The sequence below is a fragment of the Ciconia boyciana genome, chromosome 1 (genome assembly GCF_034638445.1).
Source record: "Ciconia boyciana chromosome 1, ASM3463844v1, whole genome shotgun sequence".
Lineage (NCBI taxonomy): Eukaryota > Metazoa > Chordata > Aves > Ciconiiformes > Ciconiidae > Ciconia > Ciconia boyciana.
Window position 1 is genome coordinate 215962878 of NC_132934.1, and position 14498 is coordinate 215977375.

The 14498-nt window shown below is 50.6% G+C and overlaps 1 protein-coding gene across 2 annotated transcripts in view; it reads left to right on the forward strand.

The window, feature by feature from the left end:
• The window catches only part of GAB2 (GRB2 associated binding protein 2), a 108744-nt gene that overhangs the window by 54086 nt on the left and 40160 nt on the right, over window positions 1-14498 (forward strand). For both annotated transcript variants that reach the window (XM_072850825.1, XM_072850824.1), the window contains exon 2: window positions 10521-10821. In XM_072850825.1, coding sequence (XP_072706926.1) covers window positions 10560-10821 — 262 coding nt within the window. In that variant the 5' untranslated portion in view covers window positions 10521-10559. The remainder of the gene's footprint in view (window positions 1-10520; window positions 10822-14498) is intronic.

Consider the following 14498-nt stretch of genomic DNA (forward strand, 5'->3'; position numbering starts at 1 on the left):
TTGGCAGTTGGGAGTGCAACACCCCTTGCTCTGCTCCCAACTGATGTCCCAATGGTGCAACTGTCTTTCTCTCAAACAAGGAGTTGGGAACCAGATGCTCAAGAAGTGCAGCTTTGTCACATCATCTCACTCTTGCAGAGGTTAGTCCAGCTGGAGCCGGTTACACACTGAGACAATGGGACAGCCTATTAAAATGGCTGAAAATTAACAAGCTTTGGAGTTTTTCTAAAATTAGAAATCATCCCTGGAAAGGCAAGCTTATCCCAAATATCCTGCTACAAGCCAGAGAAACCAGGAGACCAGTCCTTTAGATGATGGGAGAAACTTCCTGACACTTTACTATCATCTTCAGCCCCACGATACCTCCAGCTCATCATCTCAAACCAAACAGGGTCCAAACAGGTTTGGTGATTTTTGCTGTGCGTAGAGCCTGTTAAGCTCAGAAGGGGTTCCGTATCACCTTGTAAGACCCTTTTTATGCAGCCTTTAAGCAAAGGAAGCAGCATGCCAAGGGAAGGGGGAAGCGTCCTGACCCACCTTGCATTCCTGTTGTCCACCTCTATGTCCATCTGTATCTCCATCCACCTTCACCTGAGAGATTGAGGGCAGAGCAGTTTAATTACAGGATTCACTCCTAGAGCTGACACAGGTGCCTATCTCCAAATGATTGAAACTAAGCCTCAAATTGGCTTTTTCAGATTCTTTTCTTGGTTCAAAAGCATTTTAAATCTGCTTCGCTGTGAAACATAAGCAGCATTCAGGGTTTGGAAAGGGTTCACTGGCTGGCAAACCTGTTTCTTATAGCAGCCCCTTCCCCGTCTCCCTCTGGGGTTCATGGATGCTCATGGATGTGGTACAAAAAAACCCCTAAAATGCAATGCCCTGCCTGGAAAATATCTCACAGCCAAGCCCAAGCCTGGTGAAAGCAAACCTTGTCCTCTCCTGAGCATCTTCCAGGACATCTCAGAGCGCTGGTGAGAGGTGACACAGGGTGGGAGAGCAGCCACAGCCTCCAGGAGAAGGCAGAGGGGAGATGTGCAGGGCAGTGTTTTTTCCCATGAAGCCCATCACTGAGCGCTTATGGGGCAAAGCATCCCTGCAATGAGTTTTGTGTGGGCAGAGGCTGGTGTGCGTTTGTTGGGGAAGTCTGGGGCAGCATCCATAGCCCCTGCCAGCTCAGTGTGTGGCTTTTTTGGGGCAGATCCCTATTCTCAGGGATGTGATTTGGGGTAACCCAAAGCTAGGGGCAAGGAGAGGGAAACCGCTGACAGTGCTGCGAGCTTTATTTTGCTCTTGCAGAGGCCAGAAAGCTAGAAAAACTCAGTTATCAAAGTGCTGTGCTTGGAGTCATTTGTTCGTGCTGCGTTCCCATGTCCAGCCCTGCTTGTGTAATGGCCGGGAAAATGCTTATCAGAGGCTGATACCAAAGTCTCAGGAGGAAAAAAAAATCTCCGAGCAGTTTGCTTTTTCTTCCAGAAACCCAAAGTTGAAAAAGCAAAGTAAACTCTGCTCTCGCTGTTGGCATGCTCCCGTGGCACAGGCTGAGTTACCTCGGCGGGTTGGCTGGCTCTTGCTCACCTCCGTAGGGTTGAGTGTAGTCAATGGTGGTGGTTGAGTTTTGCAGACAGACTTGAGAAGCACCAGTCTCGATGTGCATCATGTAAAATACATACAACTATAGTATCATAGTATATATGATAAATGTAATATCACATAATAAGCTGCTGGGGCATCCTGTTTGGTTGTCACAGCCCCTTGTCCATGTCAGCCTCCGAAAAGGCAGCGAGGTGCAAGCCAGCCCCCGCAGTGCTGCACCAGCACTGGTGATGGTGGGGGACGGGGACGATGCAGCCTCGTGCTCAGTTCATCACTCGTGTGGCGGAGCCACATGCTTGTGCCCAGTGAGGCGATATGGCAGTGCCGTCACCCCACGGCTTGCTCCAACATCGAGTCAGGATGCGGCCAGGGCAGATGCAGGGGCCGGGAAGCACCCCTTGGGACCGGCATTGCCGAAAACAAAGCACCTCGAGGCCAACGATTAAAGATGCCTTTAGTGGCCCTGGCTTCTGGATCAGACCCAGACTAAACAGTTGGCTGGAGACTCACTGCAATCCCTTCGGGGCCCCGGGGGTATCGCCTGCAGCGTTGCTTTTGTAGGATGTGGTCCCTTTCGCTGTGCTGTTTTTCTCAGGCTGGCCGATGGGGGCTTGGGGCAGAGGTGATGGCAGTGTCATATCGCCCCTTTGCTGGGTGTCCTGCAGATCCCTGGGGAGCTGCCAGCTCTGCCCGTCCCCACACAGGGACACCCACCTGCCTGCACCTCCTTTGGGTGCCGCTCCAGTCCGCCTGCGAAGGGTGTGCCGCGGCGGGGCGGGGGGAGGGATTTTGGCTGGGAATAACAGAGTGGAATATAGAACAGGGCTGAATAGCAGGAAATACTTCCAGATAACAAAATCCATGGCACGGCGGCAGGGACACGGTGGAGGCCCCATGCGTGGACCATTCGTGGCCAGCCCCGGGGCAGGAGCTGGGCTCCAGCTCGCTCCTTCAAACCCTGCGCTTTCCCAGCACCTTCCCGGCAGAAGGAATTACCCAGAAGAGGTTGCTTTACTCAAGGAGAGTTTAAAAATGCCAATGCTGCCCTTTCTCATGCTAAATGCTGAGGATGGGTGGGCAGAGGGGTAGGTCCCACATTGGGGCTCGGGGTCTGAGCAGTCTCATCAGGTCTCCATACAAGTTCAACACTCCTCGCTGGGAGCTGGATCTAATTATGGAAAAGTAATTTAGATTCAGAGATAACTGGGGTCAGAAGGGACCTTCGGAGGTCTCTGGACCAACCTCCTGCTGAAAGCAGGGCCAGCTTGAAGTTAGTGCCAACTCTGGAGGTAAATCACATTGCTCCTGGTTTTGTCCAGGCAAGTTTTGAATACCTCCAAGGGTGGACATACACCCAGTTGTTTTTTTTTTTTCCTACCACTCATAGTGAAGCCTTTTCCTTACATCTAATGGGACCTTCCCATTGCCTTTCATGCTGTCCCCATGCATCTCTCAGTAGAGTTTGGCTCCATCCTCTCTACATCCTCCAGCTAGGAGCACTCCTGGCCCACCCCAGGGTTTCCCCTGTGTCCTTCTTTCTCAGACGGTCACAGCTTGTCTGCTGGTGTAAGTACAACCTCACTACTTGGTGTTTTGTTTTTCCACCCCATCCTTAATCAGGCACTCCAGCATCCCAGCAGAAACACAGTCGGCGCCCTCATGTCCCAGAGAGACATCTTTATTTTCCTAAGATTGACCATGAACAGCACTGAGCTACTGAAATCTTTCCAAACGGAGAACTCCCGTAAAATAAATACGGAGGGAAATGTTTTCCACATGTGTCACTGCTTTGTCACCCGTTGCGTTTGCAGAGCGTGGCGGTGGGGAGCGGGTCCTCCAGCTCACACCAGCATCCCTTTAGCTCCGAGCCATCCCAACCTCTTCCTTCTGTGGTAGAAAATTTCTGATGGCAGGAGCTGGTTTTGAAGCTTATGGGTTTTTAAATGATCTTGCGAATAGGTTTTAGTCCATGCTTGAGCCTCACCTCCTTAAAACCCAATCTCAGCCAGCCATGAGTGATGCTCGGTGCGGGAGGTCTCGCACCAGCCATGCTGCCCTAGGGTGGATTTCCCACATAGCAATGCAGCATGTGCTCTGAAGCCTAATTACACCTCCAACAGTGGGGAAAAAAATCCCAGGAGGGAAGGTCAGTTTGACAGCCCGAGATACACACTGGGTTGGGGGTATTTTGCATCGCCCAATCCCCCAGCGAGCCAAGAAAGAGCCGCCTTGTACCCCAGCAAGGTTTCCTGTGCCCTGCAGGGTCTCGCTGCTGCAGCGCGGCATTATTAACGCTGCCAGTCAAGCCTCCCCCAAAGCGTTGCTACTAATGAATTCACAGTGAACTTGGCCACGGCAGATGCGTGATTAGTGGGGATCAGTCTCCATCCCTTTGAAGGGTGAGAGGACCGGGGTTGGGACCTGTCTGTTCCCAGCATCATGTCAAAAGGTGCTGTGAGCGGGCAGCAGGCAAGGAGGAGGTGCTTGGAGAGCCATGGGGCGTCCGGGAGGGCAGGAGGGAGCTCAGGGCGCTCCTGTTTGCTCTTGGGCTCAGGGATGTCAGGGTTGGACAGCCATGGTGGGGCCCCAAGGCACTTTGAGGGGGCGATCAGCTGGCAGCACCGTTACCTGAGCAGACACGAGGGATTTCCTCTCTCCTTGCAAATTTTCTTCCAAGCTGCATTTCCTTTGAGTTAGCGCTAACACAGGGAGGGGAGAGGCATTCTTGCATGAATAATAAAACCAGCATCTTTCTGTCCATCAGATGAGCTAAAAAGCCTCCAGGGACACAGAGGAAGACAACATTATTATACAGGTCACCAATAGGTTATTCTACAATCCTCTCGTATGGGGCTTCACTCCCTGATGCTGGTAGCACCGTCCGCAGTAGAGGACAGTGTCCCTTGTGCAGGACTGCAGGGATGGGGTGGCTGGGGCAGGGTCAGCCCCAGTGTGGGGTAACTCAGTCCGGCAGCTACAGTCAGCGCCGTTCTTGCGCGTGGCAAAAACAATAACACCACTGAGCGACCCAAGCCACACAAGATGACACAACGGCAAGGATGATATAAGGACTAGATATAAGGAAGACATTTTTTACGATGAGGGTGGTGAAACACTGGCCCAGGTTGCCCAGAGAGGTGGTAGATGCCCCATCCCTGGAAACATTCAAGGTCAGGTTGGACGGAGCTCTGAGCAACCTGATCTAGTTGAAGATGTCCCTGCTCATTGCAGGGGTGGTTGGACTAGATGATCTTTAAAGGGCCCTTCCAACCCAAACTATTCTATGATTCTATGAGTCTGTGATGAGAGCAGCACGTGCTCTCAGGGCAGCCCCATCGTCTCTATCCCCGTTCCCCAGGGATGATCTTGCCAGGATGGCTAAAGTGGTGGCAGCCGGGAGGGGACAGCAAGAGGACACAGTAGCCGGGAGGAGCAGTGAGACCTTTCCAGACATCATGGTTCTTCTTGCAGGCTCCTGGAGCATGATCTCCTCTCTGCCACGCCAGATACACAGGAGCCAGAGGGTGAACGTGCTTGATGGGATGCGAGACCACTCTGCACTGCAGAGTGAAAACTGGGGGCACGTGGGGCTGGGACAGGTTCGGAGCTTTTCGTGGGCGCGGTGGCATCCCTGCTGGTGGCTGGTGGCTGCAGGGGCAATGGCAGGAGCTGTCCTGCGCCTGGGGCATCTCTGGCTCTGGGCAGACCCAGGACACAAGCACCTGCTTGCACCGCCATGGTGTTTCCTACTTGAATCGCTCAGTCCCTGACTTCATCGCGGTGTGAGAAATTTGCCCGATGTCACAGCTAGGTCACTCATCCCGCCTGCCAGCTCAGATTAGATCCTGAGATTTGTGTCAGAGCAGATTTTGGAAGGTTTATTTCACACTGGTGGTGTGCTGCGCTCCCGGGGGCAAAGGTGGTGGTGGTGGAGGGAGAAGGAGCAGGGCAGAGAGATTTCCTGGGAAATATTTTTCTCTTCTCTTCTCTTCTCTTCTCTTCTCTTCTCTTCTCTTCTCTTCTCTTCTCTTCTCTTCTCTTCTCTTCTCTTCTCTTCTCTTCTCTTCTCTTCTCTTCTCTTCTCTTCTCCTCTCTTCTCTTCTCTTCTCTTCTCTTCTCTTCTCTTCTCTTCTCTTCTCTTCTCCTCCTATCCTTTTATATGCTATAAGGGTGTGGTGGTGAAATTATTATTTAAGATTTGAGAGGTCTGGCTCAAAAGTTTATCCTAATTAAAAGAACATTCCTTTTGACTAAAAGCTAACGGTCTCTGACTGTTTCCAAATCCCGACTTCTGAGCTAAGAATACTGGGTGGGCCACTCCTATAGGTTCCACCAAGAGCCATCGCTCCATATTGTCACATTATTTACTGTTTGATTCCTCTTAGGATTGTGGCAGTTAGCAAGCTCTATCCCAGGGATGGATACCGGGCTTTGCTAACATTGAATTTACTGTTTTCCTCACTTCTGTTTTTCTGAAATAGTATATAGGCTGGGGCTCTGCAATCACTTGGCAGAGAACAGAAGAGCAAAGGGGAACATGCTGTCTGAATGTCCTTTCATTATGATCATAGTTAATAAAGCTTCTGTCTGACCTGTCCTAAATTGAACTTGGGCTATTATGCACTTGAAGTCCCCAGATTCTCCAACAAGGGACAGTCTGAGTCCTCTGCACTGATACCACCAGCTCTGTCACAGTATTTCGCCATCGAGAGAGCCACAGGGGATGTGAGGGACCTCACTCATGGTGTGGTCAGAAGCTCTCCCATGACGGTATCTCGGTTGCTCAAGAGCAGCCACCTCTCCGGTTGGGTTCTCCTGGTTTCTCACCCAGCAGAGGGGACAGCAAGGGTCCCAACCTCCACCTGAGCCCCCCAGAGCATCCCTGCTAAGTGCACTCAGCCTGTGAACCCAGCAGCACCACCTCGTCTCTGCCAACCCAACTCTCCAACCCATAAAACAACCAATTCCAGGTAACATCCAGCTGGAAACGGGTCAGTTTTGTAAACTTTAACTTGCCACAGCACTGTTGAGGTGGAAAGCAATCAAGCAGCAGTCACGGTTCTCGGCACCCGGGAGGATTTACATTGCACTGGCAGCATGATGGACATTTTTTTTAACAAAAAAGTCTTTAAAAGAAGTACTTGCCAAGCGTCAAAATATTTCTCAATGATATTAAGGGCCTTTAGCAGCTGTATTTTAACTGCAAAGCAACCTGATGCAGGCAAAGGACCACACAGCTGGAAATTTGTGCTGCAAAGGCCCTGTTTTATGGCTGTTAAGCTGTTGGCCTCTCTACATTGTAAAGCTGTTAAACAAACACAGCCCTTGGCTCACACCACGTGGCGGTGAGGCACAGAGTTTTGGCAGGACTGGGTTGACAGCAACAGGGGCTTCAAAGGAGCCAGGAAGAAATAGAAATAAGGAGAGAAGGAAAATTCAAGTGGAGGATGACATGCGTGTTGGCCATCACAGCCCCATGGTGGGAGAAGAAGGTCTTGGACACGTGGCAGCAGAGCGTGGAAGGTTCACGTGGAGTTGCGTCCTCCTCTGGTTTGGCATGGGCTGTGATTGCCATGCACATATGGTTCCTATGCATCCTACTGTTGTCGCAGCTGGTGGTCGGCAGACCCTTAAATCACCCTCTTGCAGGAAGGTGATATTCTAGGGAAGCCTAAACACGGAAGATTTGGATGGTATCGATACGTTTGAATGGGGAAATAGGTGTCCCAGGAGGATGGGCCACACGCTGCAGGCTGCATATCCTTTGCTACATATCGCTATATGTTGAAGCAAGCTCCATTAGTGCCACGAGATGCTCCAAGCACAAGCCTAGCCTGGCAATCACAAGCTGAGCCCTTTTCCTAACAGAGACATAGCAAATCCACAGGGAAGAACTAAAATAGGCTTGCTGAGCTCAGTGCTCAAAAATTCAAAGAAACAGGGAAAATCTCCACAAAAATAAGAAGGTTCCTGGCTATTTCTTTATTATTTCCTTCCATTCTCTTCTAATGGCCAATGCTTATTCCTCTGGCTCAGAAGCTGATCTTAGGAGGCAGAAATGGCTGGTCCTGCTGCGGGGACGTGCAGTGGGAGATGCATCCAGCTGTGCTGCCTGCAGCCACCTGTCCAGGACAGGCAAGTCCGGCAGCTGCTGCCATGAGCTATTTTTCTGGGTCAGAAACTATTTTAGAAAAACACTGGTGACTCTCTATCATCATGAGGGCACCAGGCAGAGGTGGACAGGGTGGTCATCCCAGGTTGGCGGGGCTGTTGCTCTGTCCGAAGGTCCCACCCTCCAGTGATACTCCAGCTCCTGAAGCTCCCCAAGAAATTTTGTCCTGACAAGAGCAGTTGTTTGGCAACCAGCTTATGTTAGGATGTACCCAACACCACCAGACTGTGTGTGTTATACTGTTTTCTCTGCTAAAGATGGACTGCGTGGGGCTTTCCATTGCTACCAGACAGACCAAAGAGAACTAGAGAAATTGTGGCTCTCGCACTGGCGATAAAAAGGGAAGCTGCAAGCATTGTTGGCCTTGCTTGCAGCATTTCCTCCTATTTTTAACCTGAAAGCTCTAAATTCTGGAGTCTAGTTTCTGTACTTTGTGGATTTTTTAATGCAACTTCTCAACTGTGAAAGGATGGTGCAAGGCTTGACTCTGAACAGTTGGAAAGCAACCAGCCAGGTAGCAAGAACTGGTGTTGGATATGTCTTCATTCAGGTGGTGGTTCATGTGGTTGCACAACTTGATCTTCTTTCAGACTCCCTCTCACTGATGTGTACCCATGTCTTTGTCCTGCCAAGTGGCTGCAAAGAAACGGCTCGGTGTTAATAGAAAGAAGTTAATGGGACATTTTCCACCTAGAACTAGAAAAAATATTCATGAGGTTTTTCCCAATTATTTGGGTGATCCGTTTTGAGGAGATGAACTAGCAAATTATTGTTGCTGCCTGGTGAATTTGGGTTTTTTCCCTCCCTGACGGATGCAGTTCTACCATGCGTGGTTTTTTTTCATATAAAAGTGGCCATTTTGATGAGAAGTGGGTGAGCATCTCCCGGATGAAACCAAAATCTGCCAGCCTCGCACGTCCTCTTACTAAGCAATTTACTGCTCCGCTGCATTTGAAAGATTGCACTGAAGTTGCTTTCCTGGGACTGGGAGCCAGTTTGAGAATTAGTGCAAAACTAATTTGGTTACAAATCTCAAAGACACCAACAAAAGCTATTTTTAAGCCTTTGAGAAATACAGTGCAAATCAGACCATTCAGAGAAAATATCACAGGGGTTTCTTATCCTTATTTTGGCCACCAAGTTCTCCAAAATTGTGGGATCCTGGTGCAATTGGGTGGCTGAGATCTAGCACATGCCCAATCACCAACATGCGAAGCTGTAGTCACCTCCCAGGGAGCATCACCTCCCAGCACAACGCTCGCCTTGCTGCCTCTCTTGCATTACTAAAGATGTTTGTGGCTGTTGGTTCTTCCTTCTTAGGGACGTCATGTGCTTCCTCATGACCCAACCTCTCATAATCACATGAACCCAAAAACTGGTGATTTTTTAAAAAAATAATTAAGGTAAAGCTCATAAAACAAGCAAACGTCCATGGCCGGGGCAGGATGGTGGGAATCACGTTGCCTCCCTTGGCGTCCTTTGGTGCAAACCAAGGTCTGCATCAGGTAATGCTGGAGCGCTGGCAATACCCCACACCACCCCACTCATCCGTGTGGGCCATACCCAGCCCCTGTTGTTCATGCACCTCTCAAACCTTCACCACCTTCAAAAGGAGCCTGAACAAACTCAGATGTTTTAAGGACTACGCTTAGATGTAGTCCTTCCCTTCCATATGCCATGGGAGCTGAGCCCTCTGCAAGGCAGCACAGCTCTGCGATGGAGAACAGCTCAAGATAGTCCCTCACCCCGTGCATCCCTCCCACAGGTGCCAGGATGCTCGTGCAGAGCCCACACCCAAAAAAACCCCCCTCCATCCCATGGGATGGGGAGTTATACCTGCACAATTCTCTGTGTAATATAAGTCGTAACATTTAACACATTATTGTTGTGGCTATTCCCCCTCCTGTGGGCTCCCAACTGCATTTGGCATGGGTAGAGCAGAGGGACCGCAGCTCCCAGTGCCAGGGCTGATGGCTGACATTTATTTTGCCAGTTTGCTTCAAACACCGTAACCCCCTGAGTCTGTTCCCTGGGTGGTTTGGCCAGGGGTTGCCGTCAGCAGTGCTCAGAATTGATGATAACCTTTTCCTTTTCTAAGGAGTTTCCTATGTACCGGGGAGCAGAAGATGCTGAAAAACAAATGAATCTTGGATTCTCCAGGGGTCTCCCTGGCTTTATTCCTGATATTTAAAAAACCAAACCAGTCCCCCGTTGGTTTTATTAGCCTTTCTATCCTGGCATTTAAAGAGAGATGGGATTGGCGTGGTCGGTATCTGCAGATGCGCGCTGTGATACTCTCAGGGGTTTCTCTGAAGGGCAGGATACCCAAGGCACTGTGTCCAAAGTGCCTGAGCTCCTCTGAGCTGCTGGAAGGGATTTCGGCACTGTGCTTGCCGATAATGCCACCCTGCAGATTATCTCGCATCAAGGATTGAAGAGTATTTGGGTCCTGGGCTGTAGGGTAGGAACAAGGTTGCTCTAAGCCTCAAGACTAGCACTTCTTGGGGTCATCTTAAGCTAGAATGATATTTTGGTATTTAATTCTCCCAGATAACCAGTGGGATTTAAGTACTGAACTGATGAACTGAGCCGAGTCTGTGCACATCTTGCAGGGATGTTCTGAGCAGCATCCCAGAGCATCCCAGGGTGGAGAGGTGTTGTGTCCATCTGTGTCACCCTGTGCCTGGCAGTGGTTTCTTGGCCCTCATGACTTGAGCAATGGGGTTCATGCTTCCTCTTTTCTTGGTTTCAGGCATGGAAGAAACGCTGGTTCGTCCTGCGCAGCGGTCGGATGAGTGGCGACCCTGACGTCCTGGAGTACTACAAAAATGACCACTCCAAGAAACCTTTGCGTGTAATCAACCTCAATTTCTGTGAGCAAGTGGACGCGGGCCTGACCTTCAACAAGAAGGAGCTGCAAGACAGCTACATCTTTGACATCAAGACCAGTGACAGGACCTTCTACCTGGTGGCTGAGACCGAGGACGACATGAACAAGTGGGTTCGCAGCATCTGCCAGATCTGTGGCTTCAACCAGTCCGAGGAGAACACAGGTACCGCGAGAGCCGTGTCCGTGGCCAAGAGCATCTCCTGTCCTGTCCTCCCAACGGGGCCCGGCTCCTTTTTCAGATCAGACCTGTGGGAGAGGGGTGCAGCCCGCCACAATGCTGGGAGGGATGGAGTGGGAAATGGATGGACACATGGGAAACCTCCACGAGGCTTTCCTACCTTTGACATCTGAAGCAGAGCAGGCTTTGCCACTGTGAGCCACCTAATTCATTTTCCTCTCATTAACTGTAGACCTTTGAGTCTCTTATAAAAAGTTGGTAGGGTCTGGGGACTTTTTTAGCTGCAGCCTTTCTCCTCATCCATCACGAAAGTCCCTTTGAGAGTCGTGGGAACCAGCAGTGAAAATCGCCCTTGTTCAGAGGTTTCAATCCCTTGGTGGGGTGGGGGAGAAGCTTTACTGGGACCATGTCCCTCTCCACTGTGGCTGTCCCGACTGCTGACAAGCTCTCGTGTGAAGGACAGATGCATCCTCCCCGCCTGCATCTCTGTCTCCTTCTGGGTCCCGCTGGGAAAGCTCTGGGAGGGGAGAGGAAAACACTGGGTGGTTTTGCGCAGCAGCAGGACCTGTTCCACCGGTCGTGCTCCACCATCCAAACTTGGCTGCGCTTTGGCAAGCCTCTGCAGTGAGCACCAGTGAGCTGCCTCCGCTTCCCTGGCACCACGAGGGCTCACATAAATCCCGAGTGAGATGGGATGGGGGGTGAATGTGGGGTGCAGTGCTGCAGTCATCTGCAGGTCCCATTACACCTGGTAGCACCTCTGGGCGTCTTTGCTTTATCATCTCATCCATGGTCCAGTCTCATCCAGGGGACCCCAGTCCCGTGCGCTGTCTACATGAAACTCCCCATAATAACGTCCAGCTTGAATCTGTTTTGGTCCCTCACGGAGCAGCTGCCATCCGTGGGAGCTGAAACCCTGCCAAGAGCTTGTCAGGCAGGACAGCAAACAAAGCATCACAGCAGCGCCTATGCGATCTTCACCAACTGACGCATGAAATGGGACGTCACCTTGGCAATGGGTGTACAAGTGGTAGAAAGGATTCTTGATAATGCCGCCAGCACGGTCTTGCAGGGAAAGGTCAGGCTAAATAAATTACATCCCGTTCCGATGTCGGCAGCACAGTCCTCGAGGTTCAGCAAAATCATTCAGGCCCCTTTTTAAGAGCTGTTTTGTTGCAGGATTTTCCATTTTGCATGCGTTGAGCTCGGAGAACTGTTTTTCTTCCCATTTAGTAAAATGAGCTTCCAGCCCAGCAGCAGCAGGATCGATACTGGACTTCAGTGAAATATAAATCCGGGCAGCAAAAGGAAAAACAATCTCCCGCTTGCAAGTACATCTGTCCCAAAGGGCACATAGGGCTCGTCAGGCTGCAGAGATCTGAGCACTGCTATTCCCTGCAGGATCACGGAGTGACATCAGCAAAAGAGGAACAAAAATCCCTATTTGTAACAAAATCACAGCTTGTTAATGCTGTAGGGAAAGTACCCACTTGAAACAGTACCCAGCTGCCAAAGCGTGATTTTCTGAGTCAGCCAAGAAAAAGCCTGCGACGGCGAACGCAGCAGATGTGTCCAGATGCTGCAGAAAAGAGGGAGTATGAATTATTCAGGGCTGGTGCTTCGCTTTGGTGCTCGCCGAAGCAGTGACCCCACTCTCACCTTTCCTTCACCATCCCTGCTAAGTAATGGTGAATAAATAATCGATTTCCCAAAGTAGATAATGTTTGTTTGAAGGACCCACAGCCTGAGGCTGGGTGGAGAGGTTGCAGAATCGTTGCAGCGTGATGGGTACTGGGAGTCTTGTCCATCTTAGCATACATAAGCCCATCACCCATCCTTCCTGATGGCTCAGCTGGAGGGAGAAATAAAACAGTTGTAGCAATATTTGTAACTGCTGTGCTCCCTCTTCATCACCTCCTTATAGAATCATAGAATCATTTAGGTTGGAAAAGACCCTTAAGATCATCAAGTCCAACTGTTAACCTAACACTGCCAAGCCCACCACTTAACCATGTCCCTAAGCACCACATCTACACGTCTTTTAAATACCTCCAGGGATGGTGACTCAACCACCTCCCTGGGCAGCCTCTTCCAATGCTTGACAACCCTTTCAGTAAATACCTTTTTCCTAATATCCAATCTAAACCTCCCCTGGCGCAACTTGAGGCCATTTCCTCTCATCCTATCGCTTGTTACCTGGGAGAAGAGACCGACCCCACCTCTCTACAACCTCCTTTCAGGCAGCTGTAGAGAGCAATAAGGTCTCCCCTCAGCCTCCTTTTCTCCAGGCTAAACAACCCCAGTTCCCTCAGCCGCTCCCCATCAGCCTTGTGCTCCAGACCCTTCCCCAGCTCCGTTGCCCTTCTCTGGACACGCTCCAGCCCCTCAATGTCTCTCTTGTAGTGAGGGGCCCAAAACTGAACACAGGATTCGAGGTGTGGCCTCACCAGTGCCGAGTACAGGGGGACGATCACTTCCCTACTCCTGCTGGCCACACTATTTCTGATACAAGCCAGGATGCCATTGGCCTTCTTGGCCACCTGGGCACACTGCTGGCTCATATTCAGCCAGCTGTTGACCAACACCCCCAAGTCCTTTTCTGCCAGGCAGCTTTCCAGCCACTCTTCCCCAAGCCTGTAGCGTTGCATGGATTTGTTGTAACCCAAGTGCAGCACCTTGGACTTAGCATTGTTGAACCTCATACAATTGGCCTCGGCCCATGGATCCAGCCTGTCCAGATCCCTCTGTAGAGGCTTCCTACTCTCAAGCAGATCAACACTCCCGCACAACTTGGTGTAGTCCTTGAAGCCATGGATTGATGGGTGGGAGAGGATGAGGAGTTCACATGAGAATAACTCAGTTCCTGGGTAGAAGTAGAGCTTGGGACCTCTGGCATATCTTTCTTAGACTTTACCCCTTCATCCTTAAGCTTCTCTGTGCCTTGTTGTAGCCTCTGCCTTGGAGAATGAATGAGTCAGTAATTGGATGCACCAAAAAGGGGAGGAAAAGGTAACCGTCATGGGCAGAAATAGCTCCATGCTAATTGTAGCAATTAATTAACTAAACCTCCCTCTCCCAGCAGGCAGGCAGCGTGGTGGAACAAGATCAGAAACTGCCGGGGAAGCCACTGTGCACATATTTCTGGTTGTTCTTGTTCCTGCGTGCGTGACTGCTTTATGCTGACCCGAAAGCCTTGCTGGGTCTGGCCCCAAAGCTGGGCTGTTCCCAGCTGGGTTGCATTCGTATCCTGGCCAGGGAATTGCTCCATCACCAGCAAAGGTGTTTACTACAGCTGCCATCACATGCTGAATTACCTCCTGCTTGAAGGGATACCCTGCATCAGCTGAGCCCCAGCCACCAGTCATGAGTTTGCTTTTAACCCACTGGTGGTGGAGGAAAAACTCCTTAGCTTTTGGGGCAGTTTGGGTAAAAGCCTATTTCACCAGCTCCCCATGACTATAGGGAAAAGACAGGTTTTCAGTTGCTTTTTAGCATGATTTAGTGAGCAAAGGGGCAACCTGAAAGTGGCTGCACGTGGTGATGCAAACTGGCTGCAAACCCTCTGCTCTGGTGCAGGACCGTGCTTGGGTGCTGCCCGCGCTCCCAAAAGGCAAAAAAATTAAAAAGACCAAACAAATTTGTACCCTTTGATGCTTTTTTCT